Source organism: Mobula birostris, chromosome 2, assembly GCF_030028105.1.
Source record: "Mobula birostris isolate sMobBir1 chromosome 2, sMobBir1.hap1, whole genome shotgun sequence".
Classification (NCBI taxonomy): domain Eukaryota; kingdom Metazoa; phylum Chordata; class Chondrichthyes; order Myliobatiformes; family Myliobatidae; genus Mobula; species Mobula birostris.
Genome location: NC_092371.1, coordinates 187333338 through 187354436, shown reverse-complemented (window position 1 = coordinate 187354436; position 21099 = coordinate 187333338). Strand labels below are relative to the sequence as shown.

General features: G+C 40.7%; 1 protein-coding gene across 3 annotated transcripts in view; it reads right to left on the bottom strand.

Moving 5' to 3' along the window:
- kidins220b (kinase D-interacting substrate 220b) overlaps positions 1-21099 on the bottom strand; it is a 95033-nt gene that overhangs the window by 34788 nt on the left and 39146 nt on the right. For all 3 annotated transcript variants that reach the window (XM_072251191.1, XM_072251192.1, XM_072251193.1), the window contains 5 exons: positions 7212-7376; positions 5661-5840; positions 3178-3343; positions 1297-1448; positions 320-618 (listed from right to left, as the gene is read on the bottom strand). In XM_072251191.1, the coding sequence (XP_072107292.1) occupies positions 320-618; positions 1297-1448; positions 3178-3343; positions 5661-5840; positions 7212-7376 (962 nt within the window). The remainder of the gene's footprint in view (positions 1-319; positions 619-1296; positions 1449-3177; positions 3344-5660; positions 5841-7211; positions 7377-21099) is intronic.

Genomic DNA, 21099 nt, shown 5'->3' with positions numbered 1-21099 from the left:
ATACTGTCATTGATTTACTTATTATTTTTTCACCTTCTATATTATGTATTGCATTGAACTGCTGCTGCTAAGTTAACAAATTTCACAACACATGCCGGTGATAATAAACCTGATTCTGATTTGACACTTCTGAATATAATGCAGGGAATTGTTTTCAAATCAATGCTTTGATACATAAACAGCTCCATTTCTTATTCAACTCATGAACTTTCTAAAAGTTTATTTATACATTTATTTATTTTGCATTCATACACCCCAACACACCCAATGTCAAAGAAAAAGTTTTTTTTCTTTTGTTTCATAAATGCAAAACACTTACTTTCATAAAACCTTCAGGCTTTAGCTTGTGAAGTTTTGAAGCTGCATGTAAAACTCGCTTTCTTTGAGAGTGAAGGACAGAATCTAGCACTTGCCACCATGTATGGCAGTTCAAAACTACTGCTAAACCAATGATGCAAGCAATAGATATCAGAATAGCATTGACTGTCAGCTGTTCCTCATCTGCTTTGAAGACTGCCAGAAGCAAGACGCCAGCAACAAAGCAACCCAAAATAAAAATAAAGATGGCAAATGATGGGATACAGCAGGTCTTTTTCCATTTCTTCACTCCCTTCTTTCCTGTAGATATGCAAATCAACAATATTAATGTTACTGCTCCTTTTAGAGGGTAGCACATTACAGAAAATGTATACAACAAAAAATTTGTAGTATTTAGTTCATTTCAAAACTTATCAGTGCCTTATACATTTTACAACTGTTGTAATTTAAGTACCGTGAACTGATTTGATTCCCTTACTTAAAAGATACTGTGCCATCATTAGAGGCAATTCAGAGAAGGTTCACTCGGTTGATCCTGGGGATGAAGGGATTGTTTTATGAGGAAAGATTGAACAATTAATCCTATGTTCTTGGAGTTCAGAAGGTGAAGGCAATTTTATTTCCATGTGACACAAAGGTAGTCCATTCAGCGAAAAGGGGTCAGGAACCAATGTAGTGTTGGGTAGAATTATTGGGTGAATGGAATTTCAAGTAGGTTAGAATAGCAGCAGCAAAGACTTACAAGATCTTGTTTCAGTGGAATTTGGCCTGAAATAACCAGTGCACTGGAATAGTCAAACTTAGAAATAACAAAGTTTGGGGGTTTCAGGAACAGATGAGTTGGGGCAGGCAAGAACTAGATAATGTTATAGAGGTGGTAATATTCTGTGCAGACCAAAGCTCACTGAGATCAAATATAATACGGAAGTAAGCAACGATCTTGCTTGCTTTGGCAATGTTTTCACTGCTAATCCATACCTTGTGTATCTTCAGTCTTGAAGACTCTGAAAAGTCTTGTTGCCAGAAAACCAAATTCTTTTTCACAAGCATCAGAAAGAGTTGCAATCATCTCAGCCATAGACGTTTCCCCACCAACACTAGACAATCTGTTGTAATCTGTAAACATAAATCTTTTAAACAGAAAAGGAGAAGTTTTAAATGAATTAAGCTTATTAATTAATTGAAGAGAATATGTAGTGCATTTGAACGTTTAACATGCATTTTTAATTGGAAAATTAGAAAAACAAAATCCAAAAAGTGCATTAAAGTGATTCAAAGGACAATAATTATAAAGACAATTCTAGAAAATGAATTTAGTGAGACACATTTGGCTCTTCAATTGATTTCAGGCATATTACATACATTGTCAAAAGAACTTTTGTGATCATATTCAAAGCAAAATTATGTCCATAAAATATCAGTAAAAATAGCCTGACTTAAGACTTTATTCATACTACATGGTAGACAAGTCAAAATGAAATATGAACCGATCTAAATAATTCATAAACTAAAACTGGAAGTTGGGAGAGAAACTGGACAGTTTCCTTAGTCCAATTTTTATTTCTATGCATTTACAGTCCTGTGGTAAAGCCTCAGGCACATATAAATATATACATATACATACACAGTGTACCTAAGACTTTTGCACAGTACTATCGTGATTTTATGTATTGCATTGTCCTGCTGCCGCAAAAAAAAAATCTCAGACATACGTGAATGACAAGAAACTCAATTCTGTTCTGGGTCTCTATTGTGGATTAAGAGTGGGAAGAGTACAGGGAGAGTGGAATCACTGTTGGAAAAAGGGGAAGGGAGAAGGGAGGGAGCGGGAAGCTCTGTAATAATCAGTAAACCAATTGTTTGGATTCAAATTACCTTACCTGGTGTCTCAGGGGTGGGTGTGTTCACACCCACACATTCCCCCTGCCCCTGGCACTTCTTTGCCACCTGTCCCACACCCCTCCTATGGCACTCCACCCTCACTATTTCCAACATCCTTTACTCCTGCCAGATTTACAAACACGCTCTCTGCTCCAAGTCGACAAGTACAGTACTGTGCAAAAATCTTAGACACCCTAATTATATATATGTGCCCAAGACTTTTGAATGGTATTGTAATTTGTAAGCATTTCATTCTATTCAAAGAAAGAAAATCTAAAAACAGCACAAGTTGAAAACTTGAAATTAAAACAGAATATGCAGGAAACATTTAAAAGGTCAGAAGGGTCCTGGACTAGAATACATATGGACCTGAAAGATTCAAGATAGCGCCAAGCTGCAGATGACCATGGGTTCGTGGCTCAGACGTAAGAATTTTTAGGTTCATAGGGATTGCTTTTGGAGACAGCATGGGAATTTAGGTGTTGGATTAAGGTTTATGGACAGGAATGCGGAGTCAGGGGCAGTAAATAAAGAGCTAGGAGAAGGAACCAGTGCTCAATGTGCAAGACAGAGCACTCCCTAGGCCAGAGGACAGGGTCTGAGGTCTGCAGGCCCAGAGAATGAAGGCCAGCAAACCCTGAGGTTGGCAGGACCCAGGGTTGGAGGTCCATGGTCATTGAGTCCCAAGATTAGAGGCCAGAAGTCAGTCAGAAGAACTTGAGATCAGAAACCCACAATTGGCATGTCCTGGGATCAAACCCGAGGCCGGCGAGTATGGAGATCTGCTAAAATACTATCTACAGATAACAAGATGTTTACCAGCTTGTCTCTGAACTTAAAAACTCCTTGACGTAGGTGACCTGCTCTCAAATAGAAGATGAAAGGTTGACAGCAAACAAAGAAGTTTGAAAATATTATAGGACATCAAGACTCAGGTGATAGAAATCACTATCAGGTGATTTAAAAACTGATCTTTACCTGACAGGCAACGCTCTGGAGGTTTGCTCTGGTAGTTCTGGTGGGTTCACAAACATCAGTTTAAGCAGCAGTTCCAAATAGCTAATTTGTCGTGCAAGCTTAGTACTCAATACCCAGGCCCAATTCCAATTTTCTCCTTCTTGCCGACCACCAAAGTAAATAATTGCTTTGAACATTAAAATATTTAAAAATATATATTAACTTGTTGTCCTTCAACATGATGAACCAAAAGAGAAGCTAGAACTTGAATTGTAAGGTGCAGTGATTCAGCATTTAGTGGGAAATATTAAATATATCAACATTCATACCAAATATTTCTTCCCATTCTCACGAAACATATGAGCCCAAACACTAGAAGATATTTAGAAGGTAGTACTTCCTTCAGAATTTCTTAACTAAATTAATTGCTTGGACTCTTAAACATGATTGTCATTTGGGGAACACTTTACAGAACCGTAAATGTTGGAATGATCCTACAAATACGGAGTAATAGAATGTATTTGAATTGACAGTGTTTTAATTAAATAGTTTAGGAATGACTAGAGGCCACAATGTTAAGTTTTATAAGGTCAGATGAGGTCTATGATGCTACTTTTCTAAACTCCAGGACATACTGCAGATTCATGCAACCACAAAATTCCTTTAGGAGAGAAAGGGATAGATTTCTTGAACAGATATCATCTTATAGAATCACCAGGGAAGAAAAAGTTTCCTGTGGCATACAAAATTATGAGGAATATTGATAGGGTGAATGAAAGCAGGCTTTTTTCCCCTTCAGACTGGATAAGGCTAGAACTGGAGGTCACGGACTTAAGAGTGAAAAGTGAAATACAAAGTATTTTGGGGAATCTGAAGGGAAACTTCTTCTTTCAGAGGGTAGTACAAGTGTGGAATTAAGCTGCCAGCAGCAGCGGTAGATGTGGATTCAATTGTATCTTAAGAAAAGTTTGGAATAGGTACATGGATGAGAGGAATTTGGAGGGATATGGTCCAGGTGCAAGTAGATGTGACTAAGCAGCAGATCAGATCAACATGAACTAAATGGACTGAAGGGTCTGATGCTATGAGTAGTTCCATGGAAGACTCACATAGGAACTTTGCTAATTTCAGGATAAAAACTATATCTGGTAAGAGTTTTCACTACTCCCAAGTTTGAGGGGGAAATAATACAACGGCTTTCAAAATTGTTTGGCTAAACTGGCTAAACCAGATCTGTTTTGGTTTGCTACTGTTTGAACATTTGTGTCAGTTTCCTAATGTGGTGGCATCCTCACTTCTAAACTCAGAAGACAGTGGATCTAAGCCTCACCATAAATTTGAAGCAGCAAATTATTCTAGTGCTTCAAATGCTAGACTATTCGAACAACTGTGATTCAGCAGAGCTGCTGAACCAAGACCTGATCTGTCTGTTAAGGGGACATAAGCACCATGTTCAAACAGATTATTTGGCAATTTATTAAATTTCTAGTTTATACAATCTTGTTGCATTGCCAAATTTGCCCAGAAGTAGGTATGTTTATCCTTTGACACATAAATACGTGTCAGCCCACAAAATAACTCAGGAAATTGGCAAAGTAAGCCCAGTTTAAAAAGACATCTTTAGAATATTTTCCACGCAAAGTTATATGTTAACACTTTACCTGAATTGCTTCCAATGGTGGCTTCCAACAAAGATCATAACTGTGGTATCATTGCCATTATGAATAGAGCGGAAGCAAGTTGGAGCCTTATTACAGCTTTCGCTAGTAGCCATAAAGAAGCTGCAGAAAAGGCAGCTATAGAGGTAAGGGAGGGGTAGCGCCTCTGGCGAAGGGGCATGTCATGTCCATTCCGGGCATCTCATTCACCTTTGGACTCTACCAGACACTCAGCTCTCCCTGTGGCTCAAAGTAACTGTATGTGACAGTGGCCACATCCTGGTACACCACTTTTGAGGGGGAGGGGGTGGGAGTCTAAACCAGGTGAGGGTAGCCAGTAGACTCATACCCTAGTGAGATAGGGACATGCCTGCCATAGCATGCATAGTCAGCTCCGGTGGATTGGCCGGATGAGATCTGCAGTGAGATCCAATGGCTAAGAAGGCAGTACTGCAACGCTCCATGAAAAGCGAAGGGCATGACAAGGCATAGAAGACATCAGGTTATCCACTGCAACCAAGGAAGATCCTAGTTTGTGACACTTGTTCATACCACTCTGCCAGGACTTCTGAGGTCAAGAGAGTGAAACTGTCGCAGTTAATGGCTTTTCCACTTTTAAAACTCTCCCTCACAGGTTTCCTGTTGTCGCAGGACACGATATGAACAACCACCAGAGGCAAGGACAAATGTTGAGTGTGGCTGTAGAGGAAGACTTGAATATTAAGACTTGCTTTCATAATTCCCTCCCCCCCCCCCATTAAATGTGCTGCAAGGCAACACAATTGTATTTCATTATAGGTAGCAATAATAGCCAACAGACGTGCTTTTATGCAGAGTTAAACATACCAAAGAAGATGTAAATAAGTGCCAGCAGACTCAATCCAACTGCTACACCAAGCTTCAGATCAATTACAAAGCCAAGTAATACACCTGTTCCCACAGAGATCAGGAGAGTAATGAATACCACCAGCCAAGAGAACTGGAAAAGTGGTTCCACTTGCTGCCCAGCAAAAGTCTTCATTTCATCTAAGGGCAACAATGAGAATAAGAGTGTAAAAGTGTACTGCTTGCAAAAGACCTAATACAGATGAAATGATTTACCCAATTAAACTTCATTGATTACTGGAATTCTCTGGGACATAAAAACATGAAAGTAGAATATTTAGTTCAAGTGTTTCCACCATTTCAACTGAACTATGATTTAACTCTGCATATATGCCTTTTCTCTATATCCCACAACACTTCTGGCTTTTCAAAAATTCACTAATATCAGCTTTAAAAATATTTACACAAGAGATTCTGCAGATACTGGAAGTCCAGAGTAATACATACAAAATGTTGGAGGAACTCAGCAGGTCAGGCACCTTTAATGGAAAGGAATAAACAATCGATTTTTCAAGTCAAGACCCTTCATCACTTCTTTCCTGTTTAAAATTCTAGCACAGTAACAAGCCCTTCTGCCCAATGAGCCTGCACCACCCAGTCACCATCTGATCAATTAACCTACTAACCCAAATGTCTGATTAACTAACCTACTAACCCGTACACCTGATCAATTAACTCACTAACCCACTAACCCGTACGTCTGATCAACTAACCCACTAACCCGTACGTCTGATCAACTAACCTACTAACCCAAACGTCTTTGGAATGTCGGAAGAAACCGAAGCAGCCAGCGGAAACCCATGCAGTAACAGGGACAACACACAAGATCTTTACAGACAGCAGCGGAACTGAACCTGGGTCACTGGCACTGTGGACAAATTAAATTTCTCCCACTTTATGCATATCAAAATATTTTTAAACTTCATTCCTGAAAAGCTTGGATTTAATTTTGTTTACACTAACATCACATGGTCTCGAATACCTCAACCTTTGGATACATGCTTTATCTACCTGATCAGATGCTCAGAACTATTATACATATTAAATAATTTCACACCTTAACTTTCAAATTCCAGCAAATACAAATAACATTTACCTAATTTTGCTCTTGTCATTTAATTTTTCCCTTGAAGTGAAATCATAATGGTAAATGTATAGTGTACTCAGAGATGCACATAATATTGAAGTGGCCATGCATTCTTGTAACACAACCTTTGTTTATGCCCCGCATAGTATAACTTGGGTTAAATGTTTCTAGACTTCTTCGACCTTACACAATATTTGAATAATCAGGCTGAAGGGAAAATATTAACAAAGGTGCATACAGAGAAATAGAAAAACATGCTATTCAGCTCCAGACAACACAAGAAAAATCGAACCAACTTGTTGAAACTGGAACAAAGAAATTTAAAACATACTGTTTCAATGGTGGACAGAAATTACATTTGTGAAAGTCAAAAATGCAGATCTAATAAATCACCAACCTTCTATAGAAGTATCATCATCATTTACCTTCAAGCTTTTTCAGAAGAAATGATTTTCCACTTCCCCATTGTGCGTAAAGTCCAACACAAATAGGTGGCTGCATAGTTGGTTCACTTAGGATGTCAGCCAGTGCACTGCTATATAGGTCATAACCAAGCATATCCCCATCCGTCTCAGAAGGTGAGAGATGTCCTGCGATCATTTTTAAAAGGGGGTTATAAACCAGAACATTTACCATCAATTAAATTAGTTTTATCATATAAATACCAAAAGGAAAAGGCAGGGATCAGTGAACAATGTCAGTTAAGGCTAATTTATACTTCTGCGTCAAATCTATGCTGTAGGTACGGCATAGCCACGTACCCTACGCCGTAGCTTGACGTGGACCTCCCCAAAAATGTAACTACGCGTCGCGGCGACACAGACCGCAACAACTGTGATGGGTCCACTTGGTAGCATCGCATTTCTTCCTACGCTGCAATAGCTTCCCATTGGGGGACTGAAGGGCAAGGAAGGAACTCTGGCTGCAATGCTTTCTATAAAGCTTTACAGACCTCCGAAATTATGGAGGACCCTGTGCTTGACGCCAGTTTGTAGCTAGCTGCTACAGCCTGCTGACTTCCAGCTGAAGCTAAAACTCGAATGGTGATTGCCAGTCTCTGAGTATACTATGTGTACACTGATGCAAAATAAATGGTTGGAGATGATGAACCAAATCGTCAAAGCTACCTGCCGACATCCAAAAATATTTGAAATGCATTTCCTCGTCCATGTCTCTCAGTGGCCGGACAAGCACAGAAAATTCACCCTCCTACAGTTTCAGTCGCCATTGTTTGAAGTTTGAGTTTCTTCATGTTGAGTTTCAACACAAAGAAACTCAATGGCATAGAAACCCCACCGCCAATTAGCGTTTTGGCAGTGAATTGCAGAGCGACGTAGACACACCAACGCACAAGTATAAATGCTCACAACGGCATAGGCCACTTGTGTAGGCTACGGCGTAGGCTACTATGCAGAAGTATAAATCACCCTTTAGTCTTCTGAAATTTACAAGTAAAAGATCGATTTGAGTGGAAGGAAACAGTTACAATAGCAAGAGATGGAAGGAAAAGGGATGGGTTAAAAGGGAGGAGTAAATAAGTAGTTAAGAGATCTTAAGATCACAAAAGAAAATTACATAGATCATCCAAAAATAGCTCTCTGTAGCAGAATTAACACCCAGTTTGAGTGTATAAAAACTAATGTACAAGAATTAACCAAGCTAATCCAGTAAGCACAAATATCCAATTAGCACAAAGGGATTTACCAGGCATGTCATATAGACAAATCAGTCTTGTCAGTCTAACCCCAGTTACCAAAATGAGGGGAAGTATTGCAAGCATCCATTACTCACTAGGAGGCCAGTACAATCACACTCGTATTAGATCAAGATGACTTGGGGGCAGAGTTCACTGCAGCCTGGTCCAAAGGAACTGAACTCTAGTCAGGGGGAAGACAGCGATTGCTCTTGGATATTGAGCCATACTTGGATCTTGTTTTGTATTAAGAAGTCAGCAGGACATCTTTTAAAATTCTGCTAGATAAACTGCAGCCAGTCAAATAAGGGCTAATCATGTGCACCCCTAGACCTTGCAGCAGGAGTTCCTCGGGGTAATAACCAACCATCTTTAGCTTGAAGCAGGCTGGCTTGAAAAGAGGAATGCAACAAGGGTGCATGAGAAAATGTAGGCAGGAAAAATCCAAAGTAGTATAAAAATGCATGGTATCAAAAGGAATGAGTAGCATCTATGAAGCACAATATGGGAGCTTGTGGTTGGTAGCTTTGCATATGCTTTCAAAGGAGGAAGAATTAAGTGTGGAGTGGATGAGGGCAAGAGTACTGACACACAAATAAAGGGAAAAATGTGAAGTATCAGAAATAATAAGCAAGAAGGGAGAATGGTTCAGCATCTTAAAGTGGTTAAGTTGCCAGGACATAAAAATTCATTCCACAGGAGAAAAACTTGCAAGGTCTGACCATAATTTTTTTTAAAACCTCTGGCTAAAAGTATGGAGGAACATGATAAATATAACACAGCTGGTTAGAAGATTAACAGGTCAGTTATCTATAGCCCAGAGAGGCTGTAAGAGATAAAAATTCCAAAAGACAATAGAGATGTAGGAATGTAGAACATAGAAAACCTACAGCACAATACAGGCCCCTCGGCCCACAATGCTGTGCCAAATATGTACAAATTAATTAAAATTAGTCAGCATGAGTTTATTAAGGCAAGGTCATATCAAACTGAAATGAATGAATCTTGCAGAGATAACGAGGAGGAAGAATGAGATAGCACAATAATATAGCCTATATAGCTTTCTGCAAAGTATTTGACAATTTCTCAGATTAAAATAAAAAGCCTGTGAAATCCAAAAGAGGCAAGAAAAATTAAAAACTGGCTCCATGAGGAAAGAACAAAGAGAAGACTGGAAGGGCATGTCCCATGGGTTCCTCGCGGCTCAATGTTAGGTCTTTTTTTGTTATACTGACATTGACTTAATACACTGCAGTTCACCAAAGTTATCCAAGTGGTTGATAGTGAGGAAGAATGGCTGCAGGAAAATATCAATGGAATAGATAGGTAAACACAAAGAGCCAATTAGAATGCAATACAGAATGTAAGGCAATATATTAGGGAGAAGGCAAATAAGGCAAGGAATTACATGATAAATGGTAGGAAAGTAAGAACTGAAGAGATGAGGAATCTTGGTATGCATGCCAAAGGTAAACATAAACAAATAAACAGAATATAAGAACAGGGAGATCAAGCTTAACCCTCAAATTATGCCATAGACATCTTTTATCAGGGTGTGCAAAATTACGAGAGGCAGTAACAGAGAGAACAGGCTGTTATTTCTCTTGACTAAAATTATTAAATATGGGGCAGAGATTAAAGTTGATTGGTAGCTGGATTGGAAGAGACCAGAGGGCAAAATTTTAAAAAAATCACTTAAGTGTGGTGGGAACCTGGAACTCTTATGACCTTCAAGTAGTAGATGGATCTTTGCTTGAGGATTATGGACTATCACACTAAGCAACCCAATTAGCTCCATTTTGACATTACTTGAAGGCAACTTCATGTGCTTAATTTTATAAAGCCCACCATAAACAGCACATTAAATGCTAGTTCAATGCAAGCAATACCAAGCATTCTATGCAAAGATAAACATAAAACTAAAAGATCTGTTTAAATATAAAGATTACTCACTTATGATAGTCATTTTCACTCTCTGTGAGTTCTATAGAATTACCTTCCATAAAGGGAATTGGAGGTAGTGCTTGAACATTTTTCAAGCAAAAATATATTTTTGATAAGAAAGGAGCTGAAACTTTCCAAGAATGCAAAGTTGAGCAAAATATCACATCAAGTGAAATTATGTAGAATCAATCATCTTATGCCTATTCCTAATCCATATATGTTTATCTGTCAGCAAGGGCAAGACAATGCAAATTTTACAATCTCATAGTTCCTTAGTTTCATAATCAGCACGAATACAGCAGTTGGCCATATTTAATCAAAGCAACAAATCTTAAATAATTTTTAAATTATTTGTGCAAGATTCTGACATACCCTTGGAGGGATACTCACACACTCAAGCATTACAGCCAAGAAATCCAGACACAATGTTTTGTATGCTGCATTTCATACTGCTCTTTGCTTTCCTTTCACTGCTTTTTCAAAAGACGGTTATTTTTCTGTTCAAACTTTTGCTTCTCAAGGAAATAAACAGCATGATGGTTACATGCTACTTTTGAACTTGGGTCAGGAAACTCAGAACCACATGTTCCATTCTATTTAAACATTCTATATCTTATTTTCCATATAGAATGGAAGTAACAAAATTATAGCTGTATTCTAAACCCAAGTGCAAAGAATTAGTTTTCCAGCACAATACAAACCTGTTCTGCTTGATGAAAGGTAAAACAGGTAACTGTCTAAACAAATGTAATCCAACAAAATGTTTCAGTTGCATACTCTTCAGCCTTGGTGGGTTAGTGATGAAAGAACTGTACATTTACGAAGATGGATGAGGTACTTTAGTATCCAAGTTATCTCGGATGATGTTGATCTTTACAGGCATCAATGGAACTACCTATCCAGGCAATTGAGCACACACCTAACACGCAGATTGCAGGTGGTGCAAAAGCAGAGGAGAATCAAGAGATACAGCACTCTGACCTGCTCACAGTATTTCTCTGGCTGGTCAAGCTAAATTTCTGGTTATTGGCGAACCCAATGATATTATAGAACATAGAATAGTACAGCACAGTACAGGCCCTTCGGCCCACAATGTTGTGCCAACCCTCAAACCCTGCCTCCCATATAACCCCCCACCTTAAATTCCTCCATAAACCTGTTGAGTAGTCTCTTAAACTTCACTAGTGTATCTGCCTCCACCACTGACTCAGGCAGTGCATTCCACGCACCAACCACTCTGAATAAAAAACCTTCCTCTAATATCCCCCTTGAACTTCCCACCCCTTACCTTAAAGCTATATCCTCTTGTATTGAGCAGTGGTGCCCTGGGGAAGAGGCGCTGGCTATCCACTCTATCTATTCCTCTTAATAACTTGTACACCTCTATCATATCTCCTCTCATCCTCCTTCTCTCCAAAGAGTAAAGCCCTAGCTCCCTTAATCTCTGATCATAAGCCATACTCTCTAAACCAGGCAGCATCCTGGTAAATCTCCTCTGTACCCTTTCCAATGCTTCCACATCCTTCCTATAGTGAGGCGACCAGAACTGGACACAGTACTCCAAGCGTGGCCAACCAGAGTTTTACAGAGCTGCATCATTACATCGCCACTCTTAAACTCTATCCCTTGACTTATGAAAGCTAGCACCCCATAAGCATTCTTAACTACCCTATCTACCTGTGAGGCAACTTACAGGGATCTATGGACATGTACTCCCAGATCCCTCTGCTCCTCCACACTACCAAGTATCCTGCCATTTACTTTGTACTCTGCCTTGGAGTTTGTCCTTCCAAAGTGTACCGCCTCATACTTCTCCGGGTTGAACTCCATCTGCCACTTCTCAGCCCACTTCTGCATCCTATCAATGTCTCTCTGCAATCGTCAACAATCCTCTACACTATCTACAACACCCTCAACCTTTGCATTGTCTGCAAACTTGCCAACCCACCCTTCTACCCCCACATCCAGGTTGTTAATAAAAATCACAAAAAGTAAAGGTGCCAGAACAGATCCTTGTGGGACACCACTAGTCACAACCCTCCAATCTGAATGTACTCCTTCCATCATGACCCTCTGCCTTCTGCAGGCAAGCCAATTCTGAATCCACTTGGCCAAACTTCTCTGGATCCCATGCCTTCTGACTTTCTGAATAAGCCTACCGTGTGGAACCTTGTCAAATGCCTTACTAAAATCCATGTAGCTCACATCCACTGCACTACCCTCATCTATATGCCTGGTCATCTCCATATTGATGGCAGATTTGTTGATAATGCTACTTAATATGAGAAGGTGGAGGTTATACTGTTGTTAACAATTGGCATTGCTTGGCACTGTACAGTGTGAACATTACTTGCCGTCTGATTTGCCCAAGAGTGGCTAGACCTTGTTGCATGCAACACGACTGCTTTAACTGGCTGAGAAACTACAAATGGAACCAAACTCCATGCAATGAATGACTGACTATGTCCACTTTTCTTCTGATAAAGTGAGAGGCAATTGAAATGGAAACATTGAAAACACTGCCCTGGGGAACACAGGCAGCAATACCCTGGCACAAACAAGAGAAAATCTGCAGATGCTAGAAATTCAATACCCTGGGATGAAAATGGAGTTATCCAGTGTAGAGTTTTTTAATGTTTTTTTTATTGATTTTAATTTTACTGAAGTCCTTTAATTCAACAACAGGTCAAATGCTGTCTTAATGTCAAAGGCAGTTCACAGTCACATCTCTGGAATTCACACCTACACAATGGCTCTGATGTGTCCTGGAGCCAGTTGCCCTTATATTCAAAGTAAGCACAGGTCATCAATGAAAATTTTGTTCCAACCAAATCAAGACAAAGCCCCAGCGTTGTTGGCAAATTTTTGTAATGTAGAATTGTACAAATACATACAAAATGTTTTTTGGGTTGGAAGAGTAGTTGGTGCCTACTGCAGTTTTTACCTACTGCGAGTAAGATCATTGGTTTCTCACTCCCCTTTCTATTACGGCTACTGCTTCACTCTCTTTTCTCCTTTCTCTGACTGGTTTAAGTGAGTGTTTGACAGACCACCCCTGTTTTCTTAGATATCTTGCATAACTAATAACAAATCAGTCAACTGGGAGATTTAATTAATTCTCTTTATTATACATTCAGAACTACATGCTTCATTGCCTGTACTTTTTTTGGGGGGGGGGGACATGAAAACATTTCATGGCTCTGTTGTTTATTTATTCTGTTTAATCTTCCTGTTCTGACCTGGTTAGTGATCTTGCAGTACTCTGTTTATTTGCTGAAAATTATAAAACCAAAAGAATTTTTAAAATACAAAGCAAACAAAAAAAATGATACACTAAGGATACAAATATACTTCCCTCAAATGCATTTCTATTATGCACAAATAAAAGGGAATTACAATTTCAGGGGGATGGGAATACAGAATTTGCAATAAGCTAATTTTAAGAATTTTTCTTCCATGTTTCTGCCATTTTTGGTTAATACTGCATATAATAATAAAGTATTAAACCCAGGTTTATTCATTTAAATGGAAATGAAACTACAATAAGCTGATAAATATACAAGATGCCTAAATGCTTCTGGTTATTTTGAAATGTCAATAAGAAACCATTTAATTTAAATATGTAATTCTATGGACACAATGGAGAGACTGGGCTTATACAAACAGACAACTATTGTATTCTCAATGCTTTATGCACTGTTAGTAAGTAACAGAGCTGATTTTGAGATGAAGGGGCACCAGGCCATTGTCTCCCACACCATCACTGACCTCATTAGCTCTGGGGATCCCCCATCCACTGCCACCAACTCTCACAGTTACCACACCCCGCACTTCCCTTTTTTACCTCCTACACAAGATCCACAAACCTGCTTGACCAGGTAGACCTACTGTTTCAGCTCGTTCCTGCCCCAATGAACTCATAACTGCAAACCTCGACTCTGTCTTACCCCCCGCCCAAGTTCAGTCCCTACCTACCTACATCCGTGACACTCCACACGCTCTAAACTTTTTAAATGATTTCAAGTTCCCTGGCCCCTATCATCTTATTTTCACCATGGATGTCTAGTCCCTACACACCTTCATACCCCACCAGGAAGGCTTCAAAGCTCTCCGCTTCTTTTTGGACACCAGACCCAACCATTTCCCTTCCACCACCACTCTTCTCTGTCTAGTGGAACTTGTCTGCACTCCTAATAATTTCAGTACGCTGGATGAACTCAGCAGGTCGGGCAGCATCGGTCAGAAACGATGAGTCGACGTTTCGGGCCAGAACCCTTAATCAGGACTGAAGAATGAAAGATGGGGAAGGATTTGAAGTATACTTGTAGCTTCAGTTGAAAGACCAGTAATTTGAAAGACAAAGGGGTGGGGGAGGGGAAGCATTGACATCATAGCCCTGAAATTAATGGGTAGTAGAAGAAGGAGGTGGAAACATGAGGGAGCTGGGGGAGAGGGTAGAGTGAAATAGGGATAGAGGAAGGGAGGGGGAGGGAATTACCGGAAGTTGGAGAATTCTAGGTTCATACCAAGGGGCTGGAGACTACCTAGACGGTATATGAGGTGCTGCTCCTCCAACCTGAGTTTAGCCTCATCATGGCAGTAGAGGAGGCCATGTATGGACATATCTGAATGGGAATGGGAAGCAGAGTTGAAGTGGGTGGCTACCGGGAGATCCTGTCTGTTGTGGCGGATGGAGTGGAGGTGCTCGACGAAGCAGTCCCCCAATCTGTGTCGGGTTTCACTGATGTAGAGGAGGCCGCACCGGGAGCACCGGATGCAATAGATGACCCCAATAGACTCACAAGTGAAGTGTTGTCTCACCTGGAAGGACTAATTGGGGCCCTGAATGGTTGCAAGAGAGGAGGTGTAGGGACAGGTGTAGCACTTACACTTCCAGGGATAAGTGCCGGATGGGAGATCAGTGGGGATGGACGTGTGGATAAGGGAGTCATGGAGGGACCGATCCCTGCAGAAAGCAGAGCTGGGTGGAGAGGGAAAGATGTGTTTAGTGGTGGAGTCCCGTTGAAGGTGGCGGAAGTTGCGGAGGAACTTAATAATTTAATAACTTAATAATTCAATAATTTCTCCTCTGGCTCCTCCTACTTTTCAAACAAAAGGTGTAGCCATGGGCACTCGCATGAGTCCCAGCTATGCCTGCCTTTTTACCAGCAATGTGGAACAGTCTATGTTTCAAGCCTACACTGGTGTCCACCCCCCCCTTTTCCTACGCTACATTGATGACTGCATTGGTGCTGCTTCTTGCACTCATGCCGGGTTCGTTGACTTCATCAATTTTGCCTCCAACTTCCACCCAGCCCTCAAATTTACCTGATCCATTTCCAATACCTCCCTCCCTTTTTTCGATCTCACTGTCTATCTCTGGAGACAGCTTATCTACTGATGTTTATTATTAACCCACAGACTCTCAGTTACCTGGAGTATACCTCTTTCCACCCTGTTACTTGTAAAAACACCATTCCCTTCTCCGAGTTCCTCCTTCTCTGCCACATGTGCTCTCATGATGAGCCTTTTCAGTCTAGGACGAAGGAGATGTCCTCCTTTTTCAAAGAAAGGGACTTTCCTTCCTCCACCATCAACACACCACCCTACCAGGGATAGTGTTCCTGTTGTCCTCACCTACCACACCACCAGCCTCCGCACCCAGCACATAACTTTCTGGAACTTCCACCATCTCCAACTGGATCCCACCACCAAGCACACCTTTCCCTCCAACCCCCCCCCCCAGCTATTTTCTGCAGGGATCACTCCCTACACAACTCCCTTGTCCATTAGCTCCTCCCCACTGATCTGCCTCCTGGCACTTATCTTTGCAAGCGGAACAAGTGCTACACCTGCCCCTACACCTCCTCGCTCACTACTATTCAGGGACATAAATAGTCCTTCCAGGTGAGGCGACACTTCATCTGTGAGCCTGTTAGGGTCATATACAGGAGGCCGCACCGGACACAGTATATCAGTGAGACTCAACGTAGATTGGGAGTCTGTTTCGCCGAGCACTTACGCGCCGTCCGCCAGAAGAAGCGGAATCTCTCAGTGGCCACCCATTTTAATTCCACTTCTCATTCCCATATGTCCATCCATGACCTCTTCTACTGTCATGATGAGGCCACACTGAGGTTGGAGGAACAACACCTCATATTCCGTCTGGGTAGCCTCCAACCTGATGGCATGAACATCAATTTCTTGAACTTCCAGTAATGAGCCATTCCCCCTTTCTTTCACCATTTCCCTCTCTCACCTCATCTCCTTGCCTGCCCATCACCACCCTCTGCTGCTCCTCCCCCCTTTTCTTTGTTCCATGGCCCTCTGTTCTCTCCTATTGGACTCCCCCTTCTCCAGCCCTGTATCTCTTTCACCAATCAGCTTCAGAGCTCTTCACTTCATCCCTCCCCCTCCCAGTTTCACCCATCATCTTGTGTTTCTCTCTCCCATCCCCTACCATTTAAATCTATTCCTCATCTTTTTTTTTCAGTCCTGCTGAAGGGCTTTGGCCTGAAACATTGACTGTACTATTTTTCCCCCCATAGGTGCTGCCTGGCCAGTTGAGTTCCTCCAGCAATGTGCGTGCGTTGCTTGGATTTGCAGCATCTGCAGATTTTCTCGTTTGTGATTTTGAGAGAAGTTTGTTTTATATTTTGCTCTGATTCCAGTCTTACCACTCAAAATGCTTAACATTTTAGGGTTTTGAGGTTTTCGAAAAGGTAGAGAGGGAAGCAAATCATAAACACAAGATATTCTGCAGATGCTGGAAATCCAGAGCAACAACACACACAAAATGCTGGAAGAAGTCAATAGGTCAGGCAGCATCAATGAAAGTGAATAAACAGTCGACAGGCCAAGACCCTTCATCAGGTCTGGAAAGGAACGGCAAAGAAGCCGGGATAAGAAGGTGTGGAAGAGTACAAATAGAAAATGATAGGTAAAGCCAGGTGCAGGGGGATGAAGCAGGGAGTTAATAGGTGGAAGAGGCAAATGCTTGAGAGGAGGGAATCTCATAGGAGAGGAGAGTGGACCATGGGAGAAATAGGAGGGGGGCACCAGGGGAGATGATAAGCAGGTGAGAATAGGTAAGAGGGGAGCCAGAGTGGGAATAAAAGAAGGGGGAAGGGGAGGGGGGGGAATATCACAACTTCATTCAGAGAGGACACAATGATTGTTCATCAACATATGGATCTATATACAAGTACAACTTAAAAAAGAAAGGCGGTCGCTCTGTTGGGATAATACCATGGACACCCCATCCGCAACAGCCACCAGGTCATTTGAGGTACAGAAATGCAGAATTATTAGAGAAAGGTGTAAAAGCAACAGGGTTGTTATTGCAGATAATTCAACATTCCTAATGCAGACTGGGTCTTCCTTACTGCAAGAGATTTAAATGGAGCAGAATTTGTTTTGTGCATCCAAGAATTAGTATGTAGATAGTCCAATGAGAGTAGTAGCCATACTTGACCCTGTGTTGGGAAGAACCTAGCCAATTGACTAACCTTCAGAGGCAGAACCTTTAAACACTCCTTAAATTTTAAGCTGAGTATAGTTAAGCATAGACATTGTGGAAGAGTGTTAAATAGGAGCAGGGTACATTGCAAAAATATTAGACCGGAACTAGGGAGACTTAATAGGGAACAGCTGCTTTAGTCCAAACCCACATCTGAAATGTGGAGGGTATTTAAAGACCAACTGTGCAGAGTATAGAACAGGTACTATGTTTCAGTAAGAAGGACAAGGTAAGGGAACCTTGGATGATGATAGAGATGGTGAACTTAGTCAAGAAAGAAAAGAATGCACAAGGTTTAGGAAGTTAAAATCACATGGAGTCCTTGAGGATTATAAAGAAGCTAGAAAAGAACTCAAGAGGGAATTAGGAAAGCCAGGAGGGCCATGGAAAGTCCTCAACAAATAGGATGAATGAAAATCCCACGGCACTGTATACACACATCAAGCGCAAGATGATAACTAGGGAGAGGGTAGAGCACTCAAGGATAAATGAGGGAACATGTGCTTGAAAATGAGGATGTGGGCAAGGTCCTAAAAGTACTTTGCATTGATATTTCAAAGTTTCAAGTCTCAAGGTGCATTTATTATCAAAGATTGTACAAATTATACAATCTTGAGATTTGTTTGCTTATAGGCAGTTGCAAAGGAACCCAAAAGAACCCCATTTAAAAAAAAAGATCAATTCCCCAGTGCCCACAAAGAAAGAGAAAAAAAACCCACAATATATAAACAATAAGAAGCAAGCAATAACAGCATTCCCACCAAATTAAGTCACTAGATCCAAATCCCTGGCACAGCCCGGAGTAGGCCCAAAGCCTCAGTACTCAGTTCATCATATTAGTAAGGCAAATTGCTGCATAGCTCGCCCACACGAAGCACAGCAGCCAGGGGCAGTCTCACAGTCCTAGTGTCATGAAGAGACAAGGCTCCAAACTATATCTGCTAAGGAGAATGGTGTGAAGGATAGCAAGGTCAGTGTGGAGCATGCTAATATGGTATGACATTTTGAGATAAACGAAGTAGTGTTACATCTCTTAAAGAACATTAAATGGATGGGAATATCCGAGGTATTCAGAAAAGCAAGAGATGAGATTGCTGAGGCCTTGACCAAAACCTTCCTCCCCTCTCTAGCCATAAGCAAGGTCCAAAAACTGCCAAGTAGCTAGTCCATAATTCAAAAAACAAAATAGAGAAGGTCCTGGAAACCACTGACAGGTGAGTCCATGTCAGTGACAAAGCAGCTACTGGAGAAGATTCTCACACAGATAATACTTAACAGCTTTCGGAAAACCATGGCAAAAATTAGGGATAGCCAGCATTGTTTTGTGTGAGGCAAGCCATACCTTATTAACTTGATTGAGTTCGGAAAAGTTAACTGATGAAGAGTGGTGAACAGTGGTTCCATTTCTAAACCACTGCACAGTCCAAGACAACTTTAACCTTGGATGTTATTTTAAAAGATTCAAACTGTCAATGATCATAGGAAATATGATACTAAAGTGAGCTTAGCATAATCAATCCAAAACATTCAATGTGTTGATACTTTAAGTCACTTATTAAATTTAATTTAGGTATTACCAACTGAGATTTATCCACTTCTTGTCACCAATGAGGCCCTCCATTCGTCAGGGTCAACCAACCATGGATATTGCATCTTAGCTGTCTACGTGATATGAAAGCCAAGGTATTACGATATGGAAAGCAAGCTGTTGCCCATGTAAGCAGGCAGCTGCTGAATCTAAAGGAACTGCAGAGACTGATTCGGTTTGACACCGGCACCATCGCAGGAACTGCCCATCAGTATTTAACTCAATGTAAGACTACCATAGGGACTCCAACTCTGGATTTGTCCCCCCCTGGGGTTTACTCCCAAAGCCTTCCCCATGAGTGGCTATAGCTTCAAAGCAGAGAATTTTTAAGATCAGAGTCTTCCTTCTCCTAAATGAGCTGCCATCCATGGCTGATGAGCCCCATCTGCCAGAAGAGACTTTCGATATTAAGATCAGAATCATGATGATCTTGAAATGAGGAACCTACAATATATTCAATTTTACAGATGCATTCTTTTATTTTTGCAATTCCCACTGTAACCAATATTGATACTAGTTTGATTGCAGGTATACTGATTAGCTAAATAAAATACTGGCATTTTTACTTCAGGCTTAATCTGTCAATCCATAAACAAATTGTTATGGATTAATGGAACAACAGAAAATTGATCTTTTCACCACATTGATCTGATGTGAGACAAACAAAACAGACAAAGGCATTCCGCAAAGCCTAGCAAACTCTGAGCTTACTTGTAGTTGTGTTTAGGTCACCTACAGTTACCCAAATTTCTCTCTTTGGTGGTCTAATTTACAGGGAGCTAAATCCAGGGAGAACCAACCAGAATATGTCAAATTTAAAGGTCAGGCTTACCAATATATTCTGGCTGCCTCATCTCCGTGCACACTTATTACACTTACAACATGAACAACCAAGTTAACCCTTCAAGCTTCCATACCTCATTAGATTGGATAGATTCTCAGAATGCACCTAGGAAAGAAATATCCTCAAAAGATATAGCCCCTGTCTGTTTTTCCTTCTCCCTTATGCCACAGACTGCTGCAGGAATAATGGTACCTCCCAATGTAATCATAAAATGTAACCTTTTAGAATTATTGATTAGCCATGATCAGAGAGAATATATTTAATAATAAAGGAATAAATTGCCTTTAATAGCAATCAGGAGGAGAAACTGCTTCTTTTCCTTCTACATGACCTTCTACAAAATAATTTTGTAGAATTGTGTTTCAGATGCCTTACACAGCAAAGAACTTTAACAGGCCAATACCATTAGAGAAGCCATATGATTTTAACTACCCAACTCTGACATTTTTCCTGCGTATACATATATTACCACAAGATACCATGGCCAAGAAAGTTCAGTGTTTTTGCTTCCTGATGAGACTAAAGAAATTTGGCACATCTCCTTTAACCCTCATCAATTTTTATCAACGCACCATAGGAAACATTCTATCTGGATCAGCTTGGTATGGCAACCGTAAGTAACTACAGAAAGTTGTGGTTATAGCTCGGCACATCACAGAAATGAGCTTTCCTTCTATGTACAGCCAACATGTTTAAAGACTGCAACCTGCCCAAGCATTCTCCCT